Source organism: Trematomus bernacchii, unplaced genomic scaffold (genome assembly GCF_902827165.1).
Source record: "Trematomus bernacchii unplaced genomic scaffold, fTreBer1.1, whole genome shotgun sequence".
In the NCBI taxonomy this organism is placed as follows: Eukaryota; Metazoa; Chordata; class Actinopteri; order Perciformes; family Nototheniidae; genus Trematomus; species Trematomus bernacchii.
In genome coordinates, this window is record NW_022987852.1 from 710,822 (window position 1) to 729,370 (window position 18,549).

Sequence of the window (18,549 nt, forward strand, 5' to 3'; positions counted from 1 at the left end):
TTTACGTAATAAAATGCATGTGCTGATATGATATTATGTAGTACTGTAATAATAATACGTTTAATTTTCATAGCGCTTTTCCCAGTGCTCAAAGACGCTTTACACAAAATCAGAAACAGAAACAGCACAAAGAAAACACACTAATCTATCGAGGAAATGTCTTAAATTGTCTCCACATCGTCAAATGTCAAACAGTAAAATGCTTAATTTATAATATACTGTTGTGAAAAGAGCCAAGAACATTGAACTGGTTATTCTTCTGTACTTCAACATGACATGTTTAATGCTTGTAATGGAGTATTATAAGACAATAGTATTTATAATTTGAGTTAAGTAACTGGGAACTATTCTTTCACCACTGGTTAAGAGAAAATAAAAAGCAAGTACTGCAACTGACAAGAAACTAACATTGAGTTGAAAAAATACTATACAAAAACAAAAAGGACTATTGAAAATGTACAATATAACAGGATTCGGGTGTGGCTATTTCCTGGAGCTACTTACCCACTTTACTGACTGGAAAATAAAAAACGAAAACATTTTTCGGGTAAATAAATCAATAAATGGTTGGTATATCAATACAACCAGGGTTCATACACTTTTTCACCAATGATTTTCAATGACCTTTACCTAATTATCCATGACCAAAACAATTACTCTTTCTCAGCGTACCACTGAAAATGGTTTATTTTAACATGGAACAGGAAAATAAGGTCTGCATATGAAACATGTTGTGCCTATCATCTAAAACAAATCAAATAGACTACTACTAACCCTAACCCAACTCAAATCTCTCACCAGCAAAACACCTCGTCAGTTAAATGCCATTTTAAGTTTCATTACTACACGATACAGTATTTATTATCATTATAGTATTACTATTTCGGCGATTTGATAAAATATAAATTATACTTGATGCAACTTTAGTTACATTTCCATGACTTTTCCAGGGCCTGGAATTAGCATTTTGAATTTCCATGACTTTTCCAGGTTTTTAATGACCGTAAGAACCCTGAGAAACAAGTGAGATGGGGAAAAATAACCAGGAAGTTGACGGTGAAATGTGGAAATATTTAATGACATTCATTTAGCTGACGCTTTTTATTAAAAACATCCAGTGCAATTTAATCAAAGTAATGAGTTTGATTCAATATTTCTTATCAAATCTACGGCAGTAATCAGTACAACGATTATTACTGAAAACAGAAATATAAAGAGTTGATATTTGAAACCCTGAGAATAAACAACGCTTGCTAATCAATGATGGAGTGACGTCACATGTTTACGATGTTTACGATTCATAATCTCTGAATGACTCTCAGAAAAATCTCTTCAATTGGCTTTAATTTCTTGAAGTGTTTGAACTCCTGATTTCCCTCCGACGTCTTAATCTGACTCATTATTTTTAATGATTGACTTATTGATCTGACTCAAAGCGGCAGACGATGTTTGGATTTGTTGCTCATTAATAAATAAATGGGAGTTTGTTTCCAGAAACATCGACGTCATCTTTTAGGATGGAGCTCTTTTTTAAGCTCCTAAATGTGACAAATTAGTTTGAGTTGATTTGCTGTCTGTTCACATCACTCTTCAGACAAAGTCACTTCAAAGTATTTTAAATTAAAAACACACACAAGCAGACGAGAACATCCGTCTGTTTCAAAAACACTTTGACTTTGAGATGAAGCTAATACATTGCAGAAAGATCGCCGTCTACTTCTTGTCTCTTAATTATGAACTAATTTGTTGTGAATTTTGACTGAATTACGAATGTTTTTCAAGATGAACAAATGATGGGGACCAAGCAGGTGTTGTTATCTGATGCCCCTTTCACACCGAGGCTTTTCCCGTTCTCGCTCCGTGAGCTTTTCTGGTTCGGAACCGGTTCTTGGGTTCAGCTCCCGCTCTGTTCACACCGCTCAGAGCCCGACTGGTGCTGCGTCATTGCGTCATCGTTTGCGTCACGACGTAACCGTTTGCGTGCCTGCTTCATAAAGCCAAACCGCGCGGAAACCCCTCACATCGACAACAACAACAATGACCGATTGTATTGAAGTGCTACTCGTTTTGCTCTGTCGAAACGAAATGGAAGAAAGGGGACGACTTTACTACCAACTTTACAGTAGTTACATGCTACATTCAAAGGTTCTTTACAATCATCATCATCTTCAACAACGATCCGGTAGGAGATAGAAGGTAAAGTTTCAGGAACAAAGATTCTCTCTCTTTTTGATCAATTTATATAAAAACCTGTCTGAAAATGAGCTGATCAGATTTTGGCCACTTGATGATGTCATAACGATGTTTTGTCTTGAGTAACCATTAGCCAATCAGCAACTGCTAGGACTGTCTTAGGGAAGATAGCATTTAGATGCGCAGCTCCACTGTCCTGGAATAGTCTGCAATTAAAATGGAAACTGAGCAATCTGGTGCCACTATATGTTTTTAAAGCTCTGTTGGATGCTACTGAATCGGAAGCTGTTGGTACCTGTTCATGTGGCTAGTATGTAAACTGTAATCCCTGTAATGATACTGTATGATGTCCTTTTGTTGCTCTGTTTATGTTTTTAATGTTTCATGTGGAACCTACTTGAGCAGGTCTCCCTTGAAAAAGAGATCAATGATCTCAATGGGATACAACCTGGATAAATAAAGGTTTGAAATGAAATGAAATGAAAATATACGTCCTATTCGATGGCGTTAGAGCTAGCTGCTGTTAGCCTCTGCATGCGCCAAGCTCAAAATACCCAGCTTTGCAGCATTCATTACGATGGTATAACATTCAAACTGATTCTCAATGTTATTTCCACAGATCATGTTGAAGCTGGCAGAAAGGCGGAAGTCGCGTGTTATTTGGACACAGCCCAGATCTTCCGACGTAAGCGTGACGTATGCGGTGCTTGCTTTCTAGACCGACAACTTTTTGGTGCTTGAAAACGAACCGGACTCCGGAGCTTAGAGGCGCTGCGGTGTGAACAGGAAAGCTCCAGCTCCGGACCGGCCCTGGAGCCGCGTTGGTGTGAACGGGGCATGTGGGAACGTGGCTCTTCTTCAGTGCAACTCTTTTAAAAGAAAGAAGATATCAAATGTACCGAAGGCCAATTTACTAGCTTTTTCAGGAGCGTTCAAATGCATCTTTTGGCGTTCCTCAGTCGAAGGGACAACATTCATCTGGGAAGAAGTGAGTAATGGACTTTGAGTTAAGATATAATATGTTACACTGCTTTCTTCTTGACTTTTCCATGTTGTTTTCTGAGCTTTCAAGTGCATCTCCTGGTCTTCCTTTAGTGGAAGGAACTTCACAAACCTACTTTCTACAGGACTTTTCCAGGGTTGGGAATGAATTGAGTTTATTTATTATAACTTTATTATCATTAGTTTGCAGGTTTCTCTCTTTTTCTGTGAGGCACTTCAATCGAAAATAACTTTTAAAGTACAAACACTTCTACTTGGCATCCATTAAGGCTTTTATCATTTCAATATCAAAGTCTTTGTCACCTGAGTCAATATAAAGTTCTACTTCTTAGTGAAAAACTTCCTGAAGACACTCTTCTTGGACTTGTCTCTGTTCGTGTTGTCCTCTGTCAGCCGGGGGGTCACAGGCAGGGTTTGATGACTGTCTTTATCTATAGTGAGAAAAACTAATCAGAATCATTCACATACTTTAAAGGTCCCCTGTTATACTGTGTTTCATCAATATATCACAGGTCTCAGATATATACAGAGCCTGTCTCTGATTGGCTGAAACACCAAACAGATCATTGCAGCATTACCCACAATCCCCTCTGTTTCAGCCCTGTTTCCAAAGTGCTGATTCTCTGTCTGTTACTTTAGATGAAAATAAGGAGCCCCTCCCCACGCCCCTCTGAGAGAGACAGACACATGTTGATGAAGAAGAGACATGAAGAAGAGGGGACACATGTTGATGTAGAAGAGACATGAAGAAGAGGGGACACATGTTGATGTAGAAGAGACATGAAGAAGAGGGGGACACATGTTGATGTAGAATGAGACATGAAGAAGAGGGGACACATGTTGATGTAGAAGAGACATGAAGAAGAGGGGACACAATGTTGATGAGAAGAGAATGAAGAAGAGGGGACACATGTTGATGTAAAGAGACATGAAGAAGAGGGGACACATGTTGATGTAGAAGAGACATGAAGAAGAGGGGAACACATGTTGATGTAGAAGAGACATGAAGAAGAGGGGACACATGTTGATGTAGAAGAGACATGAAAGAAGAGGGGACACATGTTGATGAAGAAGAGACATGAAGAAGAGGGGACACATGTTGATGAAGAAGAGACATGAGAAGAGGGACACATGTTGATGTAGAAGAGACATGAAGAAGAGGGGACACATGTTGATGTAGAAGAGACATGAAGAAGAGGGGACACATGTTGATGTAAGAAGAGACATGAAGAAGAGGGGACACATGTTGATGTAGAAGAGACATGAAGAAGAGGGGACACATGTTGATGAAGAAGAGACATGAAGAAGAGGGGACACATGTTGATGAAGAAGAGACATGAAGAAGAGGGGACACATGTTGATGTAGAAGAGAGACATGAAGAAGAGGGGACACATGTTGATGTAGAAGAGACATGAAGAAGAGGGGACACATGTTGATGTAGAAGAGACATGAAGAAGAGGGGACACATGTTGATGTAGAAGAGACATGAAGAAGAGGGGACACATGTTGATGAAGAAGAGACATGAAGAAGAGGGGACACATGTGATGTAGAAGAGACATGAAGAAGAGGGGACACATGTTGATGAAGAGGAACATGAAGAAGAGGGGACACATGTTGATGTAGAAGAGACTGAAGAAGAGGGGACACATGTTGATGAAGAGAGACATGAAGAAGAGGGGACACATGTTGATGAGAAGAGACATGAAGAAGAGGGGACACATGTTGATGTAGAGAAGAGACATGAAGAAGAGGGGACAATGTTGATGAAGAAGAGACATGAAGAAGAGGGGACACATGTTGATGAAGAAGAGACATGAAGAAGAGGGACCATGTTGATGTAGAAGAGACATGAAGAAGAGGGGACACATGTTGATGTAGAAGAGACATGAGAAGAGGGGGACACACCTGTTGATGTAGAAGAGACATGAAAAGAGGGGACACATGTTGATGTAGAAGAGACATGAAGAAGAGGGGACACATGTGGATGAAGAAGAGACATGAAGAAGAGGGACACATGTTGATGAAGAAGAGACATGAAGAAGAGGGGACCATGTTGATGTAGAAGAGACATGAAGAAAGAGGGGACACATGTTGATGTAGAAGGACATGAAGAAGAGGGGACACATGTTGATGTAGAAGAGACATGAAGAAGAGGGGACACATGTTGATGTAGAAGAGACATGAAGAAGAGAGGGGACACATGTTGATGTGAAGAAGAGACATGAAGAAGAGGGGACACATGTTGAGAGAAGAGACATGAAGAAGAGGGGACACATGTTGATGTAGAAGAGACATGAAGAAGAGGGGACACATGTTGATGTAGAAGAGACATGAAGAAGAGGGGACACATGTTGATGTAGGAGGAGATTCAGGTGATAAGGGGGACACATGTTGATGAAGAAGAGACATGAAAAAGAGGGGACACATGTTGATGAAGAAGAGACATGAAGAAGAGGGGACACATGTTGATGTAGAAGAGACATGAAGAAGGGGGGACACAGTTTGTGAAGAGACATGAAGAAGAGGGACACATGTTGATGTAGAAGAGACATGAAGAGAGGGGACACATGTTGATATAGAAAGAGACATGAAGAGAGGGGACACATGTTGATGTAGAAGAGACATGAAGAAGAGGGGGACACATGTTGATGTAGAAGAGACATGAAGAAGAGGGGACACATGTTGATGAAGAAGAGACTGAAGAAGAGGGGACACATGTTGATGTAGAAGAGACATGAAGAAGAGGGGACACATGTTGATGAGAAGAGACATGAGAGAGGGACACATGTTGATGAAGAAGAGACATGAAGAAGAGGGACACATGTTGATGTAGAAGAGACATGAAGAAGAGGGGACACCATGTTGATGTAGAAGAGACATGAAGAAGAGGGGACACATGTTGAGTAGAAGAGACTGAAGAAGAGGGAGCCACATGTTGATGAAGAAGAGACATGAAGAAGAGGGGACCAATGTTGATGAGAACAGACATGAAGAAGAGGGGACACATGTTGATGAAGAAGAAGAGGGGACACATGTTGATGTAGAAGAGGACATGAAGAAGAGGGGACACATGTTGATGAAGAAGAGACATGAAGAAGAGGGGACACATGTTGATGTAGAAGAGACATGAAGAAGAGGGGACAGATGTTGATGTAGAAGAGGACATGAAGAGAGGGACACATGTTGATGAAAGAAGAGACATGAAGAAGAGGGGACACATGTTGATGTAGAAGAGACATGAAGAAGAGGGGACACATGTTGATGAAGAAGAGACATGAAGAAGAGGGGACACATGTTGATGTAGAAGAGACATGAAGAAGAGGGGACCACATGTTGATGAAGAAGAGACAGGAAGAAGAGGGGACACATGTTGATGTAGAAGAGACATGAAGAAGAGGGGACATATGTTGATGTAGAAGAGACATGAAGAAGAGGGGACACATGTTGATGTAGAAGAGACATGAAGAAGAGGGGACACATGTTGATGAAGAAGAGACATGAAGAAGAGGGGACACATGTTGATGTAGAAGAGACATGAAGAAGAGGGGACATATGTTGATGTAGAAGAGACATGAAGAAGAGGGGACACATGTTGATGAAGAAGAGACATGAAGAAGAGGGGACACATGTTGATGAAGAAGAGACATGAAGAAGAGGGGACACATGGTGATGTAGAAGAGACATGAAGAAGAGGGGACACATGTTGATGAAGAAGAGACATGAAGAAGAGGGGACACATGTTGATGTAGAAGAGACATGAAGAAGAGGGGACACATGTTGATGAAGAAGAGACATGAAGAAGAGGGGACACATGTTGATGTAGAAGAGACATGAAGAAGAGGGGACACATGTTGATGAAGAAGAGACATGAAGAAGAGGGGACACATGTTGATGAAGAACAGACATGAAGAAGAGGGGACACATGGTGATGTAGAAGAGACATGAAGAAGAGGGGACACATGTTGATGAAGAAGAGGGGACACATGTTGATGTAGAAGAGACATGAAGAAGAGGGGACACATGTTGATGAAGAAGAGACATGAAGAAGAGGGGACACATGTTGATGAAGAAGAGACATGAAGAAGAGGGGACACATGTTGATGAAGAAGAGACATGAAGAAGAGGGGACACATGTTGATGTAGAAGAGACATGAAGAAGAGGGGACACATGTTGATGTAGAAGAGACATGAAGAAGAGGGGACACATGTTGATGAAGAAGAGACATGAAGAAGAGGGGACACATGTTGATGTAGAAGAGACATGAAGAAGAGGGGACACATGTTGATGAAGAAGAGACATGAAGAAGAGGGGGACACATGTTGATGAAGAAGAGACATGAAGAAGAGGGGACACATGTTGATGTAGAAGAGACATGAAGAAGAGGGGACACATGTTGATGAAGAAGAGACATGAAGAAGAGGGGACACATGTTGATGTAGAAGAGACATGAAGAAGAGGGGACACATGTTGATGAAGAAGAGACATGAAGAAGAGGGGACACATGTTGATGTCGAAGAGACATGAAGAAGAGGGGACACATGTTGATGAAGAAGAGACATGAGGAAGAGGAGACACATGTTGATGTAGAAGAGACATGAAGAAGAGGGGACACATGTTGATGTAGAAGAGACATGAAGAAGAGGGGACACATGTTGATGAAGAAGAGACATGAAGAAGAGGAGACACATGTTGATGTAGAAGAGACATGAAGAAGAGGGGACACATGTTGATGAAGAAGAGACGTGAAGAAGAGGGGACACATGTTGATGAAGAAGAGACGTGAAGAAGAGGGGACACATGTTGATGAAGAAGAGACATGAAGAAGAGGGGACACATGTTGATGAAGAAGAGACATGAAGAAGAGGGGACACATGTTGATGTCGAAGAGACATGAAGAAGAGGGGACACATGTTGATGAAGAAGAGACATGAAGAAGAGGGGACACATGTTGATGTAGAAGAGACATGAAGAAGAGGGGACACATGTTGATGAAGAAGAGACATGAAGAAGAGGGGACACATGTTGATGTAGAAGAGACATGAAGAAGAGGGGACACATGTTGATGAAGAAGAGACATGAAGAAGAGGGGACACATGTTGATGAAGAAGAGACATGAAGAAGAGGGGACACATGTTGATGTAGAAGAGACATGAAGAAGAGGGGACACATGTTGATGTAGAAGAGACATGAAGAAGAGGGGACACATGTTGATGTAGAAGAGACATGAAGAAGAGGGGACACATGTTGATGAAGAAGAGACATGAAGAAGAGGGGACACATGTTGATGAAGAACAGACATGAAGAAGAGGGGACACATGGTGATGTAGAAGAGACATGAAGAAGAGGGGACACATGTTGATGAAGAAGAGGGGACACATGTTGATGTAGAAGAGACATGAAGAAGAGGGGACACATGTTGATGAAGAAGAGACATGAAGAAGAGGGGACACATGTTGATGAAGAAGAGACATGAAGAAGAGGGGACACATGTTGATGAAGAAGAGACATGAAGAAGAGGGGACACATGTTGATGTAGAAGAGACATGAAGAAGAGGGGACACATGTTGATGTAGAAGAGACATGAAGAAGAGGGGACACATGTTGATGAAGAAGAGACATGAAGAAGAGGGGACACATGTTGATGTAGAAGAGACATGAAGAAGAGGGGACACATGTTGATGAAGAAGAGACATGAAGAAGAGGGACACATGTTGATGAAGAAGAGACATGAAGAAGAGGGGACACATGTTTGATGTAGAAGAGACATGAAGAAGAGGGGACACATGTTGATGAAGAAGAGACATGAAGAAGAGGGGACACATGTTGATGAAGAAGAGCCATTGAAGAAGAGGGGACACATGTTGATGTAGAAGAGACATGAAGAAGAGGGGGACACATGTTGATGAAGAAGAGACGTGAAGAAGAGGGGACACATGTTGATGTAGAAGAGACATGAAGAAGAGGGGACACATGTTGATGAAGAAGAGACGTGAAGAAGAGGGGACACATGTTGATGTAAGAAGAGACATGACGAAGAGGGGACAACATGTTGATGAAGAAGAGACATGAAGAAGAGGGGAACATGTGATGTAGAAGAGACATGAAGAAGAGGGGACACATGTTGATGAAGAAGAGACATGAAGAAGAGGGGACACATGTTGATTGTATGAAGGACATGAAGAAGAGGGGACACATGTTGATGAAGAAGAGACATGAAGAAGAGGGGACACATGTTGATGTAGAAGAGACATGAAGAAGAGGGGACACATGTTGATGAAGAAGAGACATGAAGAAGAGGGGACACATGTTGATGAAGAAGAGACGTGAAGAAGAGGGGACACATGTTGATGAAGAAGAGACGTGAAGAAGAGGGGACACATGTTGATGAAGAAGAGACATGAAGAAGAGGGGACACATGTTGATGTAGAAGAGACATGAAGAAGAGGGGACACATGTTGATGAAGAAGAGAACATGAAGAAGAGGGGACACATGTTGATGAAGAAGAGACATGAAGAAGAGGGGACACATGTTGATGAAGAGAGGACATGAAGAAGAGGGGACACATGTTGATGTAGAAGAGACATGAAGAAGAGGGGACACATGTTGATGAAGAAGAGACATGAAGAAGAGGGGACACTGTTGATGTAGAAGAGACATGAAGAAGAGGGGACACATGTTGATGAAGAAGAGACATGAAGAAGAGGGGACACATGTTGATGAAGAAGAGACATGGAGAAGAGGGGACACATGTTGATGAAGAAGAGACATGAAGAAGAGGGGACACATGTTGATGAAGAAGAGACATGAAGAAGAGAGGACACATGGTGATGTAGAAGAGACATGAAGAAGAGGGGACACATGTTGATGAAGAAGAGACATGAAGAAGTGGGTTTTGCATAATAGGTGACCTTTCATAATAACTGGTCGTTAGCGTTAGACAGCAGGTGTGTGGCCTCACCTGTCCTGGCCTCCCCTTCCTCGGGGTAGCGGTGTTTGTCGTAGTAAATGTGGGGGGGTTTGGGAGGAGGTTGACTCTCCGTGGACGATTGTCTCTCCAGGCTCTCAGCTCTTCTGTCCAGATGTTTGTTCGAAGACGAATCCTCCTGAGCGTCTGCTAACTTCTCCAAACTCAGGTTGACTGAAGAGGCTCTTCTGAAAAACAAAAGTTAGTCTATAAGAAATTCTGTACGAAGAGTTCTTTAAGGAGTTTCCTTGGACCCAAAACGTTTTAGCTAGGGAGGTAACGTTATCTAAAACACCTCAGTTCTGTTCTTGTTCCGTTCTGCTTGGTTCAACTTGTGATTAAAATGCGAACCAGTTTGTTTTTCCACGGCACAGAGCCTCAGGAGCCACGTCAGTACGCCACCGTTTAATATTCTCAGCAACAAAGGCGTAAATATCAGTCGCAAAAACAACAATGGCAGATAGCATCGGCTGCTCTAGTCACTTTGCAATCACACTGATCTGTGTTTGAAAAATCTCACTCGTCACTGGCTTGATCTTCAATCACAGGATCCATGTATCTGTGATCCTCTCCAGAATGGAAGTAGTCATCACATACAGAGCATCAACTAGTTCCTGAACAGTGTCCTTCACATGCTGATATCCAAGAGAGGGAGTTACACAGTCACAAGATGGAGGAATAGAAAGCAGTACATCCTGTCATCTACAAAATATCGACTTTTTCTCAAAATCCTGAATTTTTCTGAAAATTCTGACTTTTTCTCAAAATGTTTCTTAAAATCTCAAATTCTGACTTTTTTTTAAAAAAATGTTGAAATTCTGACTTTTTTTAAAAATGTCGAAATTCTGACTTTTTGTAAAAATTCTGACTTTTTCCTCAAAATCCTGACTTTTTCTGAAAATCCTGAATTTTTCTGAAAATTCTGACTTTTTCTCAAAATGTTTCTTAAAATCTCAAATTCTGACTTTTTCTCGAAATTCTGACTTTTTGTAAAAATTCTGACTTTTTCCTCAAAATCCTGACTTTTCCTCAAAATCTGGAAGTAGTCATCACATACAGAGCATCAAGTAGTTCCTGAACAGTGTCCTTCACATGCTGATATCCAAGAGAGGGAGTTACACAGTCACAAGATGGAGGAATAGAAAGCAGTATTCAATGTTTACTTCAGATTGCCACTGCAGTGTGAACGCGAAAAACTGCAATCGAGCACTGATGCGACTTAAACAGTGACGTCATGATGCGTCTCCTCTCAGTCTCTCTTTGATGGAAAAGCTAACTTTTTGTTAAGTGATTCACAAGTTGAACCAATTAGCCACGTCTCTCTGGAGAAGAGTATAACGTTAGACGACTGTGGCTTTGAGGAAGTGCTTTCATCTTTCAATCTGAAGGTTGTGGGTTCAATCAAGCAGGAGAGGACTCTTTAAAGTAGAGACACTACATACTGATATACACCTGAACATCAGCAGGAGAGGACTCTTTAAAGTAGAGACACTACATACTGATATACACCTGAACATCAGCAGGAGAGGACTCTTTAAAGTAGAGACACTACATACTGATATACACCTGAACATCAGCAGGAGAGGACTCTTTAAAGTAGAGACACTACATACTGATATACACCTGAACATCAGCAGGAGAGGACTCTTTAAAGTAGAGACACTACATACTGATATACACCTGAACATCAGCAGGAGAGGACTCTTTAAAGTAGAGACACTACATACTGATATACACCTGAACATCAGCAGGAGAGGACTCTTTAAAGTAGAGACACTACATACTGATATACACCTGAACATCAGCAGGAGAGGACTCTTTAAAGTAGAGACACTACATACTGATATACACCTGAACATCAGCAGGAGAGGACTCTTTAAAGTAGAGACACTACATACTGATATACACCTGAACATCAGCAGGAGAGGACTCTTTAAAGTAGAGACACTACATACTGATATACACCTGAACATCAGCAGGAGAGGACTCTTTAAAGTAGAGACACTACATACTGATATACACCTGAACATCAGCAGGAGAGGACTCTTTAAAGTAGAGACACTACATACTGATATACACCTGAACATCAGCAGGAGAGGACTCTTTAAAGTAGAGACACTACATACTGATATACACCTGAACATCAGCAGGAGAGGACTCTTTAAAGTAGAGACACTACATACTGATATACACCTGAACATCAGCAGGAGAGGACTCTTTAAAGTAGAGACACTACATACTGATATACACCTGAACATCAGCAGGAGAGGACTCTTTAAAGTAGAGACACTACATACTGATATACACCTGAACATCAGCAGGAGAGGACTCTTTAAAGTAGAGACAGTGATTTCTTAAGTGATTCCATGTTGAACCAATTAGCCACGTCTCTCTGGAGAAGAGTATAAAGTTAGACGACTGTGGCTGTGAGGAAGTGCAGTCGTCTTTCAATCCGAAGGTTGTGGGTTCAATCCCAAGTCGATTTATCCCCAAATACTTAACCTCTACTTAATGACGGTGTCTGAATATCAGCTTCCATGAACAAGTGGCACCTTGCATGGCAGCCCTGGCCTCTGTATGAATTGAAGTCAGGATAAAGTGCTTTATAAATGCAGTCCATTTACCGTTAGTCCTTCTTGCAAATCAATCTAGCTTTGTACGTTTAATGGCATTACTGTGCCTAATCTATATAATCACAAGTTATACCAACTGCGATCCAAGCTAGTTTCGGCAGAGCTAGAACAAAAAAGGGGAAATGAGTTGGACTTATTAGCTTACACTAGAAAAACTCTAGATCTTGCCCAGTATCTGTGTCTAACATCTAATCAGAACATGTCTCTCCTCCTGATATCAGACATAATAACTTCAGAAGTAACACTGCAGTGAGATATAGGCTCTTGTGTTTAGACAATGCATCATCTTGTTAAGTCAAATGATCTTATTTTGAGTTGTATCTCAGATGAAACACATATTTATTTACATATTTATTAGAAAATCACCAACTAACATCAGAACACAGAAAACCTTTGAGCGTTTGCAGATTATTCTGTAACACAACATCTCCTGATTCTGGTGAAATATAGTTCAAAATGAGTTCTCTTGATAATTACAAGATGTGATTTATCTAAATATCCCTTCTTATTTCAAGAAATCTTAGCAAGCGACATTTCACTTGTTTTATTGGCAGATTTTTGGACTTATTTCAAGTGAAAACAGCTTGTTTTCATTATTGTTTAACTTGATTTTTGAGCAGCATTATTTCCAGTGTAACAAACGGTTTCAATGCTCCTAACTCCTGCTAAAACTCCCCTGCAGAAGTCAGATTATGAATGTATTTTAAGGTTTCTTTAGTCATGTTGCCCGTGCAGTATTTCTCTCTCCATGCTGCAAACTAAACCAGATGCAATTCCTGAAAGCTGGAATGGCACGGCGTGTTTTAACACCATTGTGTGCCCGCTGGATGTAATTCTCCAAGTCAATGTATCTCATTAAAAGGGAAAGAAATCCCTGCTGGCAGCAATGAAAGAATTTCTTTGGCCTCTCACCCACCCGATGTCCCCACAGAGCGAACAGTGTGAACAGGTGAGATGTGAAAGTGAAAGTCAAATTACCTGACGCAGTTTGAAGGAAACCATTTCACTCTGAGACTCCATCAAACACTTCAGACTGACGTGTGATCGGCGTGACTCCAAAACTAGTCACGCCATGCTTTTGTGTCCGTGTTCATTTCAGAAAATAGTTATGAGAAGTGAAATTAATATAAAAAGAGAGTGATTTAATCAAAGCAAGAGTGAAATAATAGACAAAATATTTGATTAATTAAAATACTGAGCAAAATTACATTTGTAGAATCCAAGAAATCAAATACCTAAATTGGCAGTGAAGCTTTGTGGAATAATATAGATATACACCTGAACATCAGCAGGAGAGGACTCTTTAAAGTAGAGACACTACATACTGATATACACCTGAACATCAGCAGGAGAGGACTCTTTAAAGTAGAGACACTACATACTGATATACACCTGAAGATCAGCAGGAGAGGACTCTTTAAAGTAGAGACACTACATACTGATATACACCTGAACATCAGCAGGAGAGGACTCTTTAAAGTAGAGACACTACATACTGATATACACCTGAACATCAGCAGGAGAGGACTCTTTAAAGTAGAGACACTACATACTGATATACACCTGAACATCAGCAGGAGAGGACTCTTTAAAGTAGAAACACTACATACTGATATACACCTGAACATCAGCAGGAGAGGACTCTTTAAAGTAGAGACACTACATACTGATATACACCTGAACATCAGCAGGAGAGGACTCTTTAAAGTAGAGACACTACATACTGATATACACCTGAACATCAGCAGGAGAGGACTCTTTAAAGTAGAGACACTACATACTGATATACACCTGAACATCAGCAGGAGAGGACTCTTTAAAGTAGAGACACTACATACTGATATACACCTGAACATCAGCAGGAGAGGACTCTTTAAAGTAGAGACACTACATACTGATATACACCTGAACATCAGCAGGAGAGGACTCTTTAAAGTAGAGACACTACATACTGATATACACCTGAACATCAGCAGGAGAGGACTCTTTAAAGTAGAGACACTACATACTGATATACACCTGAACATCAGCAGGAGAGGACTCTTTAAAGTAGAAACACTACATACTGATATACACCTGAACATCAGCAGGAGAGGACTCTTTAAAGTAGAGACACTACATACTGATATACACCTGAACATCAGCAGGAGAGGACTCTTTAAAGTAGAGACACTACATACTGATATACACCTGAACATCAGCAGGAGAGGACTCTTTAAAGTAGAGACACTACATACTGATATACACCTGAACATCAGCAGGAGAGGACTCTTTAAAGTAGAGACACTACATACTGATATACACCTGAACATCAGCAGGAGAGGACTCTTTAAAGTAGAGACACTACATACTGATATACACCTGAACATCAGCAGCAGAGGACTCTTTAAAGTAGAGACACTACATACTGATATACACCTGAACATCAGCAGGAGAGGACTCTTTAAAGCATGTTTAGTTTACTTGATTGATTGTGTAAATGAAACGCCACATTATGTTTAACATTAAACGTTTTTCAAGGCGTATTTTTGTGTCGACAAAGAGCAGCAATGAAATGAACGTATTATATCTCCTTCTACTCTTTTAAATATGACATAACATCCAACCTGTACGAGGACATGAACTCCGCACTAATGTACTTATACAAATGTTAGTTATGTAATTACTCAAAGCATGATATAATACCACTAAGCACTAATTAGAATTATTACCTGTGTGCCTTTGATGAATGAAGGAGTTACATAAGTAGTTAAATCAGCCCTAGCTCAAGGTGAAACATTTTCCAATTGGGAAAACAAAAGTACAGTGTGTGTGTGTGTGTGTGTGTGTGTGTGTGTCTGTGTCTGTGTGTGTGTGTGTGTGTGTGTGTGTGTGTGTGTGTTTACCCTGAGTCATCAGAGTCACTGTTGCCAGACTCTGGACAGTTTTGCAGCTTCTTCACCCAGAGCAGCATCAGATCTCTGCTCGACGCTGCAAACAGGAACTGACTGCCGTCCTCCAGACTGAAACACACACACACACACACACACACACACACACACACACACACACACACACACACCACACACACACACACACACACACACACACACACACACACACACACACACACACACACACACACACACACACACACACACACGTTTTTTTCAACACTTTTAATCAAGTTGTATGTGTAAATATATATGAATTGGTCTGAATGAGAGGTGTGTTTTAAATGATGCAGCAGTAACTGTACTTTAGATAATGGATAGAATACTGCAGCTATCTAATTAACGTTGTAATCAAGTTGTATGTATATAGCTTAATAAGAAGAAACCTTTACATTTTGTACAGCTGAACAACAGAGTGAAAGAAACACAATGAAATGCCTCCACATGCAGTTGACAAAATGGTTATTTCAATGTAAAATACAGATAAAATAAAGTACAATAAAGGGATGAATAGCTATATAAAACATGTTTGAATAATTACCTTTTTGTAAATTGAACAAATGCAAAAAAACAACAATCTTTTCCCGCCGCTGACTCACATGAGTTTGAAGGTGTTCTCCTTCCTCCGGTAGTAAGTGTTCTCCCTGCAAACGCCTCCATTCATGTTGATAGGAGGCCACCTAGAGGCCATCTGTGGAAACACACCTCAGGGTTTCATTCATGACAACATGAAAAGTGTGACCTCCTTTATCTGACTGTTGTTAAACCATTTTATTGTGATTGTAGTAATGTGTTTTTATTACATGTACAGCACTTTGGCTCGACCACTAAAACTTGATTTGATTTGATTTGATTTGATTTCTGGAGAAACAAGTTATTGAATTGAATGCTCTCCTTTTCAGTTTTTCTCTCTGTTTTACATCCATAGTTTAATAGAATAGAATATGTCTTTATTGTCATCATATAAAGTACAACGAAATGTATTTGGCAACTCTCACTGCAGTAAAAAATAGACACAATAATAAATAAGAGTGGTAAAAGCAGAGGTAGCAGCGATGACAGCGCAACGAGATCACATTCAGTGTCAATGTGCATGTTTACACTTACAGTCTAAATATATATTAGTAAAGTAGCCATAAGTATGTCTAAATAAATAGTAGTGCTTGCAGTTTTTGAAGGGTGGAGTTAGGGCTGTGCGATTATGGCAAAAATCATAATCACGATTATTTGGGTCAATAATTGATATCACGATTATTAAATACGATTATTCATTGACTTTGAAAAAATCCATTTATTGAACTTTAAAACAAATACAAATAATAATTTGAACAGTATCTTTTTAACTGTTGATTACCCTGAACGTATAATTCAACTGAAAAACCAATACAAAAATAAATAAAATAAATGATACATTTAAATAAATAATATCAAAATAATAAACACCAAAAAACAAGATCAACAAATATTTTGGAGCGCACTTCAACAAGCTACTAAACATATATAAATATGATAAATACAAATAAATGAGACCAAATTGTTTTTTTTCGATTATGTTGTTTTCGTAATTGTGGCAGGCCAAAATCGTAATTGCGATTAAAATACGATTAATTGCACAGCCCTAGGTGGAGTTGTGTGTGTGTGTGTGTGTGTGTGTGTGTGTGTGTGTGTGTGTGTGTGTGTGTGTGTGTGTGTGTGTGTGTGTGTGTGTGTGTGTGTGTGTGTGTGTGTGTGTGTGTGTGTGTGTTGTAATGTGCTCTGAGGTTAACCACATGCACATGCATTATAGTACACACACAGTTTTACACTCTATACAGTTTTTACAGGTCCAGGGTATATGCAGGAATCCTGAAGTCACATGTAAAACCTTTTAAGACCTTTTTTAAGACCCTTTCCATACATTTAAAGACCTCATCTCCACTTTGAGTTTTAACCGGTTACCTTGGCGACACACTTTACCTCACATTGACTACATACAGTATTGATTGTCCTTCCTCCTTATCTTCCAACCATTTGGACGCAGACTTGCATTTCCCCATAACCATGTTGTTTAACAACCGGCGTAAACGGAGCTTCGCGCGCTATCAAGCAGTGAGCGTGTGATGTCCTGTTCTGATGACGTCTAACTCAACGGGATGCCATCAATAAACTACACAGAATCACACTACACACCTACGCAATGATTACATTCAGGCAAACTGTAGAATACAACCTCTTTGGACAATTCATATACTTATTGAAAACAACCTACAAAATGTAATATCTTGGAAAATGTAAGACTTTTTAATACTTTTTAATACTTTTTAAGACCCCGCGGACCCCCTGAGGTAGGGTGCTCACATGCATCTAGAGAGGGAAGCAGGTGTGGGTTTCTAATGCTTTTAATCCACCTTTTATTTGTTTGTTTAAATGTTTTTATTGCGTTGAGAGAAGTCTACGAAATGTCATTATAACATAAGAAAAATGACAATAAAGAGTTTGTAAAAATAACTAAAAAGTATGTACTTTTTATTAATTTGAGATCATCTTCATGGCACAGACATACAGACACACTTTAAACAATAGTAAACGTACCTCTGCAGCAGCGGCTCTGTCGTTGAACAGACTCAGCGTCTCTTCTTCCAGAACAGCAAACACTTCCTCCCAGTGATCCAGACCCTGCGGAACAACAGCCAATCAGAGGGAGAGAAAACTCACCTGTCACACACAAGGCCACTTAAGGTATGTAGGTACAAAATCAGGGAAAAATTAGGATAGGATCCATTCAGAAAATCTAATTATTAGGTTGTCTTTTTGACCAATTGCTTTTTCTCACTGTATGGA

At 40.1% G+C, this 18,549-nt stretch overlaps 1 protein-coding gene across 1 annotated transcript in view; it reads right to left on the minus strand.

Annotated features, from left to right (window-relative positions):
* Positions 1-3,361: 3,361 nt before the first annotated feature.
* Positions 3,362-18,549, minus strand: part of sptbn5 (spectrin, beta, non-erythrocytic 5) — a gene marked incomplete in the record, with an annotated part of 102,769 nt that continues 87,581 nt past the window's right edge. The window contains 5 exon segments of the mRNA XM_034113445.1: positions 3,362-3,620; positions 10,158-10,348; positions 15,682-15,798; positions 16,329-16,420; positions 18,301-18,384. Coding sequence (XP_033969336.1) covers positions 3,517-3,620; positions 10,158-10,348; positions 15,682-15,798; positions 16,329-16,420; positions 18,301-18,384 — 588 coding nt within the window.